The sequence below is a fragment of the Pseudophryne corroboree genome, chromosome 12 (assembly GCF_028390025.1).
Source record: "Pseudophryne corroboree isolate aPseCor3 chromosome 12, aPseCor3.hap2, whole genome shotgun sequence".
In the NCBI taxonomy this organism is placed as follows: domain Eukaryota; kingdom Metazoa; phylum Chordata; class Amphibia; order Anura; family Myobatrachidae; genus Pseudophryne; species Pseudophryne corroboree.
Window position 1 is genome coordinate 73,138,822 of NC_086455.1, and position 17,062 is coordinate 73,155,883.

At 45.4% G+C, this 17,062-nt stretch overlaps 1 protein-coding gene across 1 annotated transcript in view; it reads right to left on the reverse strand.

Annotated features, from left to right (window-relative positions):
* LOC134979927 (cytosolic phospholipase A2 delta-like) overlaps window positions 1–17,062 on the reverse strand; it is a 180,918-nt gene that overhangs the window by 148,481 nt on the left and 15,375 nt on the right. Inside the window, exons 3-4 of the mRNA XM_063946540.1 lie at window positions 4,399–4,535; window positions 3,979–4,110 (exon numbers count right to left, since the gene is read on the reverse strand). Of these exons, the coding sequence (XP_063802610.1) occupies window positions 3,979–4,110; window positions 4,399–4,535 (269 nt within the window). The remainder of the gene's footprint in view (window positions 1–3,978; window positions 4,111–4,398; window positions 4,536–17,062) is intronic.

The window sequence follows — 17,062 nt, forward strand, 5'->3', positions numbered from 1 at the left end:
TCTGACACTGCAGTGCCACTCCTAGATGGGCCAGGTGTTTGTGTCGGCCACTTGGGTCACTTAGCTTAGTCATTCAGCGACCTCGGTGCAAATTTTAGGACTAAAAATAATATTGTGAGGTGTGACGTGTTCAGAATAGACTGGAAATGAGTGGAAATTATGGTTATTGAGGTTAATAATACTATGGGATCAAAGTTACCCCCAAATTTTATGATTTAAGCTGTTTTTTTTGTAAAAAAACACCCGAATCCAAAACACACCCGAATCCGACAAAAAAATTTCAGGGAGGTTTTGCCAAAACGCGTCCGAATCCAAAACATGGCCGCGCGCCGGACCGAATCCAAAACCAAAACACAAAACCCAAAAAATGTCCGGTGCACATCACTACTTATAATCAGTGCAGGGAAATGACACTAATGATCCAATTTCAGTTTATATATCTCAGATTCCTTTTTATTCTCCCAAGTATATAACAGCTACATAATGTTGATGTGGTGCTATCAGCGAGATTGCTATACTAGTCAGGGAGTTGGGGAGAATGCTACTATTTCAGGGAGTCTCCCTGACATTAAGGGAGAGTTGGCAAGGATGTCTAATGGCATTTTCCATGTTTACTGTTAGGGGGAGATGTACTAAGACTTGTAAGCCTTGGAGAGGCTATTATGAAAAATGCCATGGAATATAGCTATAAAACCAGGTTATTCAATGCAAATTTTTACAGAGTTGTTAAGTACAGGTTTATATATCAGACCAGAAAGACGTAATTTTAAAGAAAAGGACAGGTGGCTCTAATAAGGCCACCATCCAACGGTTTACCCCTACCTGTAGAATGTAAATTCTTAGGCAGGGCACTCTATCCTTACCACTAGTGCCCATTGTCTTTTATCTTCTTCTGCCCTTCAGAAACTCTTACTCTATTTGATCACATATGCGATGGATACAGGATCACTGAGCTGTTGTACCATCCCCCTGCCTGTTCACTCTAGATACACATCAATCCCTGCCTGTGGTTTCAGTGCAATGGGGTATATTCAATTGCAGTCGGATCCTCTTTGACGGAGAGGATGCCGGCTTTCCGCCCAGTTGGAACTTCCGACTTCAATTGAATACTGCACAATGTTTGTATTTATGCTTTGGAGATCAACCGCCACATCGGAGAAGTACTCCGTGCGGGGCGGGGGGGGGGGGGGGGGGGGACTGTGGTTAGGTTGAGGCTGGGGGAGGGTTAGGTTTCGGCTGTGCCCTGGGAGGGGGGGTTAGGTTTAGGCTGCGGGGAAGGAGGGTTAAGTTTAGGCACCCCCCCAGAGGTTGAGTGTTCAGCTGCAGGGAGGGTGGGTTAGGTTTAGGCACCGCTGGGGAGGGTTAGGTTTAGGCTACAGAAAGGGAGGGCCCGGGGGCCAGAGGGTGAAGGTATACTTACCTTCCCCTATCGGGATTCTGATCATCGGGATGCTGCCGTCGGTATTCTGACCGCCGGCAAATTAATCCCCCTCCCATGTTTTTTACCCCTGTGATAATTCATTACTGCTGTGCATTGTATATACTGTATGGTGATCACTGCTTTCATGTCTACCTATTGAACAGCGCTGTGTACAAATTGTGCCACTTAGTAAATAAAAGATAATAATAAATATGGTGTTCTTTTTATAACAGCTTGGAGAAGATGGAATTAGCAGGGAGGCTCTTTGGACAGGATAACCTTATTTTCAACCTTGCACGTAATAGAATCTGCCCCTTAGAGGTCACTTTATCCCCTTTCTCCCTGAAGAAGTTTCACCAATTGGAGGATTACTGACATAAATTAGGAGAGATAAACTGAGGTATAGAGACATGAAGGTCTTCTTCTAAAGGTGAAATTACATCTTATAGTTCTGCAGGCCTGACTAACACTAATACATATACATAAAGTGAATAATACATTTATATGTTAGGTGAATCAACAGTCAACAATGTTTCTAATGTTTTGTGACATTATTAGTAACATTAATTTATTATCAGCTTGTGCTACCACACATAGAAGGAGGGGGTGTGGTTAATCAAATTGACAGTGTCTAGGTCGACAATGTTTAGGTCGACCACTATAGGTCGACAGTCACTAGGTCGACATGGATGGAAGGTCGACAGGGTTTCTAGGTCGACATGTGCTAGGTCGACAGGTCTAAAGGTCGACATGAGGATTTTTTTTGGGGTGTCGTTTTCTTCGTAGAGTGACCGGGATCCCAAATTAGTGCACCGCGTCCCCTCGCATGTCTCGCTTCGCTCGCCATGTTTCGGGCATGGTGCCTTCGCTCCGCTACCGCTTCGCTCGGCACACTTTACCGTTCCAATCGTAGTCCACGTGGATCGTTAAGTATGAAAAAATTCAAAAAAAGAAAAAAAATGTGAAAAACTCATGTCGACCTTTAGACCTGTCGACCTAGCACATGTCGACCTAGAAACCCTGTCGACCTTCCATCCATGTCGACCTAGTGACTGTCGACCTATAGTGGTTGACCTAAACATTGTCGACCTAGACACTGTCGATCTTCAGACCGGATCCCAGAAGGAGGTTGGCTCCATGTTTTACAAGTCTCTCTTCTTTGCACTAACCTAAATATGAAAAAAAAGACATGTCTGCCATATTGGTTTTCTAATTTTGTCAAGCACCATACAATGAGCAGTGTGCTGCTGCTTTTGGGGGTTATTCAGACCTGGATGCAGCCACGAGCTTGCATGCCGTATCCAGATGGCCTTTGTGTGCGTGCGCAACACTATACATTGCGGCTGCATCCAGGAAGGATGCGGCCACAGTGTGATTGACATGGGCGGCCGCCGGAGTGGGTGGCGTTGCAGCGTTTGGGGGGGGGGCGAAGCGCTCAGAATGGGTGTGGGCCTGGACATTTTTGGGGGTGGCTGCGTGACTTCACACACAACTGCTCTGAAAACAAAATTGGCGCAGACCGCCTGACAGTGCAGCCAGGCTACGCTGCCAAGGGTCAACCTTAGTTCCGATGCGGACGCAATGTAATTGCAAACGCATCAGGAGGCGGCCTTACACATACTGGGTGGCCTTGCCCTGTGCAGAGCGGCCCCCAGCATGTGAGGAGATGAATGCAGTTCTGGCTGCATATGCAGCCATCTATGTTTATCTCTGAATAAGGGCCCCCATTCCGAGTTGTTCGCTCGCAAGCTGCTTTTAGCAGCTTTGCACACGCTAAGCCGCCGCCTACTGGGAGTGAATCTTAGCTTATCAAAATTGCGAACGAAAGATTCGCAATATTGCGAAAAGACTTCTCTGTGCAGTTTCTGAGTAGCTCGAGACTTACTCTTCCAGTGCGATCAGTTCAGTGCTTGTCGTTCCTGGTTTGACGTCACAAACACACCCAGGGTTCGCCCAGACACTCCCCCTTTTCTCCAGCCACTCCCGCGTTTTTCCCAGAAACGGCAGCGTTTTTTCACACACACCCATAAAACGGCCTGTTTCCGCCCAGAAACACCCACTTCCTGTCAATCACATTACGATCACCAGAACGAAGGAAAAACCTCGTAATGCCGTGAGTAAAATACCTAGCTGCATAGCAAATTTACTTGGCGCAGTCGCACTGCGGACATTGCGCATGCGCATTAGCGACTAATCGCTCCGTTGCGAGAAAAAAAATAACGAGCGAACAACTCGGAATGACCCCCAAGGTCTTAAGCCTATTGTGTGCACCTAACCACCCACTTCAAAGCCAATTTCTGCAAATTGCTGCAAATCCTTCACTGGAATGATGCCGTCTGTCCTGCATTACTGATAACACATGTTTACTTTGAAATGTGTACAATTCACACATTGCCAAGTTGTATACACACTATGCAACTTAATATTGGTATTTTCCCATTTTTAGAAAATGCCTACAACACTAAATCAATCCATTTCTCAGACATTCAAACAACTGTCCACTACAACTGTATTTCAACACGTAAATGTAACAGGGCAATGTGTGCTCTTACACTTACCTCTGTATTAAAGGTGAAGGTTTCCACCACTGTTTCATTGAGCGGAACATTTCCCAGGTCATAGCTCACTGTGAACAGGTGATCATCCCCCGTTGCTATGTCCTCATCATGCAATGACAGCTCCAGGATGTGCTGTGGATAATAGGATGTACTGTATTACAAATGTTTACCTTTGGGGAAAATTCATTCATAATCTCTGACAGTTGCAATACTTTAAGATGTCTACAACTAATAAAGTTTTCCCTCTTCAGAGGTGTGAATACATTTGTTGTATTATATGCACTGATCCCACCCATGTGACCTGACCCTTTGATTTTTTGATTTTTATTGCTACATTATAATGTATTATCATTTCAGGTCATTCCATGCACGTTTCATTTCAGTCATATACTTAATGTCATATAATCTGCGTCTTTCTACCTTAACTTGGCTGTGGATTCGGATGTGAAAAGATTCATCCCAGAAAGGATTCCTACTGTTCCATACAGTCCTGGTTCTCTTCTTATCCGTCAAAGCCGTTGGAAGAGACAAACTGACGTAGCAATCCGGCTCGCTCACTGTGTAAAAACAGAAGAAGTCGTTTTATATCTATATGTAGAATACTTCTCTCTGCCCAGCTGAATGTAACATAGTAACATAGTTGCTGAGGTCGAAAAATATACGTTATGGTAAGAACTTACCGTTGATAACGGTATTTCGCCTAAGTCCACAGGATCCACAGGATAACATTGGGATATGACGAAGTGACAGCGGATTTGCACCAATCGGTCAAAGCTTTTCAGTCTTCCAGCATGCAATGGGCCCATCCACATATCCCCGCCTCCTGGCTCAGGCAAATCAGTTGTATTCCCAAAGCTCAAGTCAGGAGCATCATAGATAGCCCTAATCAGGTGAGAAGAACACAATGCACACCCTTCCATACACGAAGGAAGAGGTTAGTGAGTAAAAGGATCCTCAAATCAGGTGCGTCAGGGTGGGATCCCTGTGGATCCTGTGGACTTAGGAGAAATATCATTATCAACAGTAAGTTCTTACCGTAACTTATATTTCTCCGGCAGGGTCCACAGATTATCCACAGGATAACATTGGGATTTCACAAAGCAATTAGGTGGTGGGAACACTCCTGTTTGGACAGGAGAATCCTTCGCCCGAATTCAGCGTCATGAGAGGCAAAGGTATCCATGGCATAATGTCTAATGAATGTGTTAATGGAAGACCATGTGGCTGCCTTGAATATCTGTTCTGCTGAAGCACCTCGTTGTGCTGCTCATGATGGACCTACCTTATGAGTAGAGTGAGCAGAGACATTAGCCGGAACAGGGAGATCAGCTTGAGAATATGCTTCTGAAAACGTCATCCGAAGCCACCTTGCCAGTGTCTGCTTATCAGCAGGCCATCCTCTCTTTTGAAATCCGTAGAGAATGAAGAGAGAATCTGTCTTTCAGATGGCACTGGTACGATCCACGTAGATCCTTAAGGCACGGACCATGTCCAGCGATGCATCTCCCGCAGAAAGGCCCAGTTCCTGAAAAGCCGGGACTACAATTTCTTCGTTAAGGTGGAATTTAGACACCACCTTAGGAAGATACCCAGATCTAGTTCTGAGAACTGCTTTATCTGGATAAAAAAATCAGAAATGACAATGCCCCTAAATTTGACACTCTTCTAGCTGACGCCATGACCAGTAGAAAGAGAACTTTAGCTGTCAACCATTTAAGATCCACTTTATCAAGTGGTTCAAATGGGGCAACTTGAAGGGCCTTTAGGAATAAACTTAAGTCCCGAGGCACCATAGGAGGAACAAAAGGAGGTTGAATGCGCAGCATTCCCTGGAAAAAAGTACGCACATCCAGTAAGTTGGCAATTTTCTTTTGGAACCATACATTCAATGCTGACATTTGTACTCTCAAGAAAGCCACCTTCAAACCTTCATCCATTCCTGCCTGAAGGAATGCTAAAACCCTGTAAATACATTTTCCGTTCACTGCACCAATGACTATAGGTTTGCCATATTCGGTGATAAATGCGAGCTGAGGAAGGTTTCCTTGCTCTGAGCATTGTTTGAATTACCTGTTGTGAGAATCCTCTTGACTTCAGGATAGAGGTCTCAAGATCCACGCCGTCAAAGACAGTCGATCCACATGTCTGTGATAACAAGGACCCTGCGTCAGTAGATCTGGACGTTGAGGGAGCAGGAATGGAGCATCCATCGACATTCTCTGCAGATCTGTGTACCAATGTCTTCTGGGCCAAGCCGGAGCTATTAGTATCACGGCACCCTTTCCTTGCTTTAACTTTCTCACCACCCTGGGTAATAAGATGATTGGAGGAAACACATAGGCCAGATGAAAATCCCATATCACCGGCAGGGCATCCACAAAGATCGCTCTGGGATCCTTTGTTCTTGACCCGTATTCGAGAACTTTGTTGTTCTGGCGGGACGCCATGAGATCTATATCTGGCAAACCCCATCTGTCGACTAGGGTCTGGAAGACTTCCAGATTTAGAGCCCATTCGCTTGCCTGAATAGCATGTCGACTGAAAAAATCCGCTTCCCAGTTTAGGACTCCCAAAACGAACACTGCGGATAAGGCTGGATAATGAAGTTCTGGCCACCTTAGTGTGTGACTTACCTCCTTCATAGCTTTTTGGCTGTGAGTTCCTCCTTGATGGTTGAGGTACGCTACTGCCGTTGCATTGTCCGAGCGGATCTGAACTGGTTTTCCCCCAAGGATGTCCTTTTCCTGAATCAGTGCCATGTATATGGCCCGAAGTTCCAATATATTTATTGGCAGGCAACCTTCTTCTTTGGTCCATTGCCCCTGGAAACAAAACCTTCCTGACACTGCTCCCCAGCCCTGGAGACTGGCATCCGTTGTCAGAATTTCCCAATCTGATATCCAAAAGCGTCTCCCCTTGTCCAGATGGGATGTCTGTAGCCACCAGGCTAATGATCTCCTTACTTCCATCGTAAGGACCATAGTCTGCGTTTTTATCATCGGATGCAACCCATTCCATTTGGCAAGGATCACATGCTGCAGAGGCCCCGAGTGGAATTGTGCATACTCCACCATGTCGATTGTTGACACCATCAATCCCATCACACGCATTGCTGCATGAATCGATACCATTTGACTGTGTTGCAACTCCTGAATCCTTGACTGAACTTTGGATATCTTGTTCAGAGGCAAAAATTACTCTCTGAAGGCTTGAATCCAGTACAGCCCCCAAGGGAGTCATCCACTGCAACGGAACCAGAGACGATTTTGCCCAATTTATGAGCCACCCGTGCTTCTGCAGACACTTTATTGTCTGTTGCAGATGACACAGGAGCAATTCCTGTGACTGGAACTGAAAATGCTGTTGGAGGATAGCGAACCTGATATAGCACTGATGGGACCAAGATATGGGAACATGTAGGTAAGCACCCTGGATATCCAGGGATACCATATAATTCCCTGGCTCCATGGCCAAAATAATGGAACGTAAAGTCTCCATCCAAATGTATTTGTTCAGCACTTTGAGATTGAGAATGGGCCGGAATGACCCATTTGGTTTCTGAACTAGAAACAGGTTGGAGTAAAAACCCTGTTTTCATTGTGCAGGAGGAACTGGAATGATTACTCCTGACTGAAGCAATTTCTGAACTGCCTCTTGCAAAGTCCTGGCCTTCGTCTCTACCCGAGACGGGCTGGTACAAAAAAACCTTCGAGGAGGGTGCGTCTTGAAGGCAAATGCATAACCTAGAGTTACCGCTTCCTGCACCCAAGCATCTGTTGTAGACTGTTGTCATATCTGTGCAAACTGAATAAATCGGCCCCAATACCCTGGGATCCCCCAAGTGGAGGCCCACACCATCAGGCTGATAGCTTATTTTCTGTTTTACCAACCAGTCCTCTGGTAGTCCAATGCTTTTAGTCTTACCAGACCTGTTGTTTTGGGGCTGCTTGCCATCACTTTTTCCTTTAGCTTTTTCTTGAGACCGAAAGGGGCGAAAAGCTGGAACTTTAGGTTTGAATTTGTATGTGGAAGGAAACTTTACCTTCTTGGAGTCTGCTTTTGACTCCAAAATATCTGTCAATTCTTTACCAAAAAGAATATCTCTAGAAAATGGCAAGGATTCCAAAACCTTCTTAGATTCTGAATCAGCTTTCCACGTACGTAGCCAAACTGCTCTGTGAGCAGCTATTGTTGAAGCTGATGGCCTGGAGGCAATAGTACCCATATCCAATGCGGCTTCTTCCAAGCACATTGCAGCCTGTTCGATATGTGCTATATGGGATTTTTGCTCTCTAGATGCCATTGAAAAATCCTCCTCCAATGCATCCGCCTAGGCAGCCACTGCCTTTGCCATCCAAGCTGAAGTCATGGCTGGTCTTATGACTGCCCCAGACATGGATTTTTTTTTTGTGTGTAAACCATCCACTCTCCTATCCGTGACATCATTTAATGATATTGAAGGCAGAGGTAATGTAGATTTTCGCACTAATCGAATCACATGCGTATCTACTTTGGGAGCCACCTCCCTTTTTAAACAATCCCCAGCTGGAAGATGATAATTGGAATTCCAGTTCCTAGGAATTCTAAACTTCTTACTGGGCATAGCCCAAGTCTCTTCCATGATTTCCGTCAGCTGATCTGACCCAGGAAACTCAATCTTAACTGTTTTGAGACGTTTAAACACAGGTGCCTTGGTTTTTAACACAGGCTCTGCAGATTCCTCTAAGGGCAGAATGGCTTTCATTGCCTTCATTAACTCAGCTATAGTCACTGAGCTGAGACCTTCCTCCTCCTCTTCATATGCCAAACCAGAGTTTATTGAGCTTTCATCCTCCGATGAATCCTCATCTGAAATGTGTAGTCTGTGAGGAGGAAGATTTACTTACCACTGGCTTATCAGCCTGTTTCTTTTGAGAGGCTGCTGGAAGTGATAAACTGCAGGTGGGAAGCTGCATGTAACATAGAAACATAGAAACATAGAATTTGTCGGCAGATAAGAACCACTTGGCCCATCTAGTCTGCCCCCTTTTTTTTTTTTTACATTATTTTTATCTCTAACCTTATTTGATCCTTATTTCTTTGTAAGGATATCCTTGTCTATCCCATGCATGTTTAAATTGCTCTACTGTCTTAGCCTCTACCACCTCTGATGGGAGGCTATTCCACTTGTCCACTACCCTTTCTGTGAAATAATTTTTCCGCAAATTTCCCCTGAACCTCCCCCCCTCCAGCCTCAGTGCATGTCCTCGTGTCCTATTGCTTCTCTTCATTTGGAGAATGTTTCCCTCCTGGACTTTGTTAAAACCCTTGATATATTTGAAAGTTTCTATCATGTCCCCACTTTCCCTTCTCTGCTCCAAACTATACATATTGAGATTTCTTAGTCTTTCTGGGTATGTTTGTGATGTAGGCCATGCACCATTTTAGTTGCCCTCCTTTGTACAGTTTCTAATGTATTAATATCCTTTTGAAGATATGGCCTCCAGAACTGAATACAGTATTCTAGATGAGGCCGTACCAATGACCTATACAGTGGCATTATTACTTCTTTCTTTCTGCTGCTGATTCCTCTCCCAATGCAGCCAAGCATCTGACTAGCCTTCCTCATTGCCTTGTTACATTGCTTACCTGCCTTTAAGTCATCTGAAATAGTGACTCCTAGATCCCTTTCCTCCTCAGTAGTTTCCAGTATGGTGCCATTAATACTATAATTAGCTTTAGGATTTTTGAGACCCAAGTGCATGATTTTGCATTTTTTGGCATTAAACTGTAATTGCCAGACTCTTGACCATTCCTCTAGTCTACCTAGATCCTCAATCATTTGTTTTACCCCACCTGGTGTGTCTACCCTGTTGCATACCTTTGTGTCATCTTCAAAAAGGCATGCTTTCCCTTTAATGCCATTTGCAATGTCACCAATAAAGATATTAAAAAGCACTGGTCCAAGTACAGATCCCTGGGGTACTCCACTGGTAACATTTCCCTCCTGTGAATGCACTCCATTTACCACAACTCTCTGTTTTCTATCCTTCAACCAAGATCTTATCCATTCAATAATCCTAATATCCAATCCCAAACTTTCAAGTTTATTTAGCAGTCTGCGATGTGGAACAGTGTCAAAAGCCATACTAAAGTCTAGATAAGCTATATCCATGGCTGCACCTTTATCCATCACTTTAGTCACACAATCAAAAAAGTCAATAAGATTTATTTGACATGATCTCCCCCCAGTGAATCCATGCTGTTTGGGATCCTGTAAATTGCCAGATTTGAGATAATGTAAGGGTTAATCGTTAAAACCTATCCCTGGTACAGGAGTTGAAATTATACGCTCTGCTATACTGGATAATGTTTGTGCAAACATAGCCCAAGGGGGATCAACCTGCACCTGAATCTGCCTTGTATTTTTCAAGAGACCCTGGTGAAAGCTAAAACAATTTGCACACAAACCATCCTGAAACAGATCCTGAGAGGTTAACCCAGCTTTGCAAGACAAACATGATATGAGTGTTGGTGTTGCTGTGAGTGTATCTTCCTCACCTTTGCCGCTCTTAGACATGATAAATAATAAACACTTACACAGTGCACTACACCATTTGTGACTGTAATCACTTTAAACTTTTTAAAGTGACATACAATCCAACCCTACCCTGCTAAGCACCAGCATAGAGGATCGTAATAAAAAAAACTGACAGAATATATAGTAAAGTCAGCAATCACACTAGCAGTCAGTCACATGTTATACATTAGTATAATAAGCAATATGAGCACATAATCAACTGCAAATACATTTCAAGTGGTATCCGGTTGATAGACAGTGTCTAGTTAGACCAGGGGTGGGGAACCTTTTTTCTACCAAGGGCCATTTGGATATTTATATAAAATCCTTCTGGGGCCATACAAAAATTATCAACTTAAAAATTAGCCTGCCCCCAGTATTTATGCCCCTTAGTGGTTCCGAGTGGGCATGCCAACTAATGGGTGTGGCCAATTAAAATGGGACGTGATACACATATGCTCCCAATAGTTCGGTGCCAGATACACATATGCCGCCACAGTGCCAGATACCAAAATGCCCCACAGTGCCAGATGCCAAAATGTCCCACAGTGTCAGATACACAAATGCCCCACAGTGCCAGATACACAAATGCCCCACAGTGCCAGATACACATTGCCCCACAGTGCCAGATACACAAATGCCCTACAGTGCCAGATACACAAATGCCCCACAGTGCCAGATACACAAATGCCCCATAGTGCCAGATACACATTGCCCCACAGTGCCAGATACACATTGCCCCACACATGCCCCCCACTGCACTGTGCTGCACACCACTGCTGCTATTCATCAGGGGAGGGTAGCGCAGCGTGCGCCTCTACTGCCCCTTAGTGCTATGTCCGGTGGCGGCGGAGTGTGCCATCATCTGTCGGGGACCAGGCAGGGAGGAGAACGCAGCTATGTCGGGTGGCGGCGTGTAGGACCTCAAACTAGCTGGTTCATGAGCCAATCAGAGCTTGCGGACCGGCAGCGGCGGCTTCTGATTGGCTGCTGGTCCGCGAGCTCTGATTGGCTCACGACTTGGCGGATGGTTTGAGATCCTACCCACCGCTGCTACCAGACATAGCTGCACTCTCCTCCCTGCCCTGACAGCTGAGACACGCCACCGCTGGACTGAGGGGCGGCGTGTCTCGCTGACACACAGCAGCGGGCCGGAACAAACGGCTTTGCTGGCCTTATGCAGCCCGCGGGCCAGAGGTTCCCCACCTCAGAGTTAGACAGTCAATAGATAGACACCATATGTTAGACAGGCATTAGGTCGACAGGGTCAAAAGATAGACATGAAAAGGTAGACAGTGCAAAAGGTCGACATGAAAATGGTGACAAAAAAGATAGACAAATGTTTTTTTAAATTTAACGTGTTTTAGGACTATTTCATACCTTCTCACTACATACTCCATGTCGGCATAGAGTTGGATATAAACCTTTTGGCGAGCCTGAAGTATGGCGAGCGAAGCAAGCCCCGCGAGGGTATGCCTTTCTACACTTGGGGGTCCCAGATGACAAAACTATCCACACAACATCCAACAGAACATATTACTGAATCATGTTTAAAAAGATCTACCGTATTCAGACGCATAGCGAAAGAAACAGTAATAGTATACAGTCTCATATGTAATAGGCACTTATCTAACTATTCGCACTCAAAAGGTAGATAGAGACTTAGGTGGTCATTCCGAGTTGATCGCTCGCTAGCAGTTTTTAGCAGCCGTGCAAACGCATTGTCGCCGCCCACTGGGGAGTGTATTTTCGCTTTGTAGAAGTGCGAACGCCTGTGCAGCAGAGCGCCTGCAAAAACATTTTGTGCAAAACAAGACCAGCCCTGAACTTACTCTTCGTGTGCGTTGATTCTAAAGTTGGAGGGTTGGCTTTTGCCATCACACACCCGCCCAGCGTTCGCCCAGCCACGCCTGTGTTATCCCTGGCACGCCTGCGTTTTTCTAAGCCCTCCCTGAAAACGGTCAGTTACCACCCAGAAACGCCCCTTTCCTGTCAATCTTCTTGCGGCCGCCAGTGTGAATGAAAACGTCGCTAGAACCTGTGCAAAACCACAAAGGCCTTTGTACCCGTACCTCACGCATGCGCAATGCGGTGCATACGCATGCGCATAAATGCTGATTTTTAGCCTGATCGCTGTGCTGCGAACAACGGCAGCTAGCGATCAACTCAAAATGACCCCCTTAGTGCTGTATCACTGTACTCAGTAGAGTGGGATAGAGGGAGACTCACCCTGCTTCCAGGACCAATCAAAACGTTTGCGAACGCTGAGTGGATCCAGGCGCTACTAGTGTACACTGCCGCTCCATGAACCTAAAATTAACACAGACGCTCAGTGAACAGACGCCTATGCTGCGACTGGGTCCCCTTCATATACAGCTTCTCAGATGGAAGCGGGAAAACAGTTCATGACGGGAAACTCGGAGGAAACTGGTCATGAACCGGGGGGAGGGGTGTCCAGGGGAGCGTCTGACTCCCCACTGCTGACATCAACCTTAGGGTTCGTGGCCTCATACTATTCCTGGAGCCTATGATCCCTAAGACCTAGCGCTGGTGCACCCGAGGTGGCAGCGACTGTTTGGTAGTCTTCTCCCAATACAGTGCGGCTGTGTCCAATGTTCCCCTTCTAAGCGGAACCGATGCCTAACATTCTCCCCGTGCTCCGGCCACAGCCTGGTAACGTCTGCTGGACCTGCTAGTGTATCCGACACAGACGCCCGCCGAAACAGCACTGTACTCGTGGGAAAGCGTTGTCGTGACCCGGCGGAGAGTTGTTGGAGCGACTCTTTCTAAGGTACATATAAGGCGCTTTTTAGAAAGATCACTCAAGAAAAAATAGTAAGAATATACAAATAAAATAAGAAAGCTTAGGGCTGTTAAAAACCAGCAGCCCTCTGACCATGGTCCGGCTCCTGCCACACCAAACAAAAAACTGATTTGCCTGAGCCACGAGGCGGGAATGGGAGGCCCGTTGCATGCTGGGAGGCCGAAAAGCTTTGACTGATTGGTGCAAATCCGCTGTCGCTTCATCATATCCCAATGTTATCCTGTGGATAACCTGTGGATCCTGTTGGAGAAAAGACAATTTGTCCATCGAGTTCAACCTGTTGGTGTTCTCTTACACTGTACTATGTTTTTGTTTAGTTTTTATTTTAGACTAATTTTAACTGCGGTGAATGTGTGGCCGCTTTTTTTTGTTTGTTTGTTTTTTATTATTACTATAGTGCATGATTTACCCACCATAACCCTGTATATCCTTATCCATTAGGAATTTATCTAGCCCATTTTTAAAAGCAATGACCGAGCCCGCCATTACTACTCTCGCAGGCAGGGAATTCCTTATACGTATTGGTGGTCATTCCGAGTTGTTCGCTCGCTAGCTGCTTTTAGCAGCATTGCAAACGCTAGGCCGCCGCCCTCTGGGAGTATATCTTAGCTTAGCAGAATTGCGAACAAAAGATTAGCAGAATTGCTACTAAAAATTTTCAAGCAGTTTCTGAGTAGCTCCAGACCTACTCCTAGATTGCGATCACCTCAGTCCGTTTAGTTCCTGGTTTGACGTCACAAACACGCCCTGCGTTCAGCCAGCCACTTCCCCGTTTCTCCAGCCACTCCTGTATTTTTACCTGTCACGCCTGCGTTTTGTTAGTGCACTCCCGGAAAACGGGCAGCTACCACCCAGAAACACCCACTTCCTGTCAATCACACTACGATCACTCGAGTGATGAAAAAACGTCGCTCGAGCTTGTGCAAATCTCCAAAGTTTTGTGTTAAATTACTGAACGCATGCGCGCTGCGTACTGTGCGCATGCGCATTTTCCACCTAATCGCTCTGTTGCGAAAAACGGCAACGAGCGAACAACTCGGAATGACCACCATTGTCCTTAATGTAGAGCAGCGATACAGGATGGCACCAGTGAACAACCGGTAGCCAGGCATTTTGCCCTTGCTAAACATCCCCTGGCATCTCTCCGATACCGTATAATAGATCAGGTACCTTTTTCATTAAGGGGAGGCGATAGGGCTAAACGTCTCCTCCAACTAGAGACGAGGTGGATCCTGACCCTAGATACTCTGAGCCCCAAGGGACTCAATGAGTCCTTAGGCATGGGCAATTTCCTTTAAAATTTACTTTATTAATGCATTTTCCTCAAGAGTAGACACCCATCTAGCCCCCAACACCAGACGTTTTAGATATGGGGCAAAACCTATGCTCTATTTCAATAAGGGAAGTACATCATTTTTTTTACTATATTAGGTCTACACATAGATTTTAATGTATTGGATTCCCTTGGATAGTGGCCAGGTTATAGCTATTTTTAAAGTGTGAGTTTCACATCTTGAGTTTTTTTTATAATCACTTGCAAGTTCAGCACTTTAACAGTTTAGAGTATGGTGCCTTTCAGGGCCTATTCTATCTTATATCACTGATTTTGATTTCCATATGCTTCACCTGTCTTTTGTGCTTTTTGTTTATGTTTTTGTCTACATGTTAGACAGCGCTCACCATGGCAACATCCCCCCGCCCCCGCATGACGGCCCTGGGACTCTGCGTCATCCGTGACATGTCAGGTGATCAGAAGTGTGGAACCCGGAAGCCGAGCGGCAGCGTGGAGCGGACGGCTGGACGCGCGCTGGGTAAGTTATTTAAAGTTGTTTTTTGCACCATGTCACTTGTATGTGTTTCCTGAAGACGGGGGCTTGTACCCCGAAACGTTGAAATAAACAGCACCATTTTTTATCACTTTAAACCAAGTCTCCAGAGTGCCGCCATTCTTCCCACGGTTATATATATATATATATATATATATATAGTACATACTGCTAGTGTGTGCATGATAATGTACCAGACTAATAACAGCAATGCACTGTAGAAAATACACCATAGTCCTGTGCAGTATAATGTAACATATTCATAATGTATACTTGAGAGTGTGGTCCCCCAGGCAGTGGGGCCCACCGGTGGTTTCTCCTGTACCCCTATGGGCCAGTCCGAGCCTGGTTACTGATATAAAGAGTCAGTGTAAACAACTTGCTAAACGTATCTCTCATATTGAACACACTGCTGGGGAAAATTTCCAAGCTATAGCTGACATGAAGGAGGGAATGATCAAGTTACATGATAATGGTGAGGGCGAAGTTGGACGATCTCGAGAACAGATCGAGACGAAACAAACTCCGTCTGATTGGCCTTCCGGAAGCCATCAAAGGACCCGCGTTGTATGACTTTCTGCATAATACCCTGCCTGATTTATTGGGGATACCTGACATTTGTTCCGATTTAGTTGTGGAAAGGGCCCACAGGACGGGTCCTGCGCATATGTCTTCCTCTGTCTCTGCTAGACCCAGACCAGTGCTGTTTTGATGCCTCAACTTTTTACACAAAGAAGCCCTGTGGTCTGCATCATGCAAGAAGAAGGATCTCATTTGGGAAGAATCTCGGCTCTTAGTGTTCCAAGACTATTCCCCTGAGCTTAACAGGCTGCGTAAAGCTTTTTCCCTACCTGTTCTAAATTGGCCCAAGCGGGGCGTAAGTTTGCCTTGCTATACCCGGTGAGATTGCGGGTATTTGAAGGTGCCTCATTTAAAGATTTCACAGTTCCTGAGGATGAAGAGGCATATATCTCCGAAGCAAATCGTTCCGAGAATGAGGTTGACTGACTATGTTGACCCAGGAATTTCATGGATAATGTGTAATTTTCAAATTTACACGTGATAGCTGTTTGTTTCTGCAGTGCCCTTGTCATTTTATTTTTCCCTAATGTTTTGGATGTGGTCTTGCAGTCATGTACACCTTGTCTGACTCTGGACATGTCTTCAGACAGCGGCAGTCTCCGTACTGTTCTCTCCTTTCCTGTGGTCATATATTTATGTTTGGGTAACCAGTTCTCCCTTTTTGATTATGATAGGTGGTAGTGGCTAGGAGTGAGTACCTCCATGCTGCATAGTGCAAGGGCTTCCTTGCCTGCAGTGAAGTCTCTTGAAGAGAGAATTCAGAGTTTTCCAAGCAAGGAATTCTCTGAAACTGTGTTTTTTGTTTTACTGTTAATATGTTTATGTGTTGTTTTGGTGTGGCTGGGTATGTCTGGTTGTCTTGTGTCCCTCCCCCTTCCTCAGGTTCCCCCCAGTATTTCCTTAGTTTTCTGTTCACGAATTGATATTATTATTACACTGTTTTATATATTGTCTGCCTGTCTTTCTCAATAGAAGACGGATTTATGGCTACTCTTAAAGTAGCGACCTGGAACGTCGGTGGTATACACTCACCGATCAAAAGAAAAAAATGTCTTATGTACCTGAATAAATTGAAGCTAGATTTTGTACTCTTGCAGGAAACACATCTCCTCTCCCCGAAGCCCAAAAATTGGGTACTTTAGGCTGGCGTGTTCTTTCTGATGCCCCCTATTCCACAAAAGCTAGAGGTGTTATGATTCTAGCCAGATCCCGACTACCGATCCAGATAATAACATCTGTCCCAGACCCAGAAGGCCGGTTTATAGTACTGGAAATTGATGTTTATAATATGAG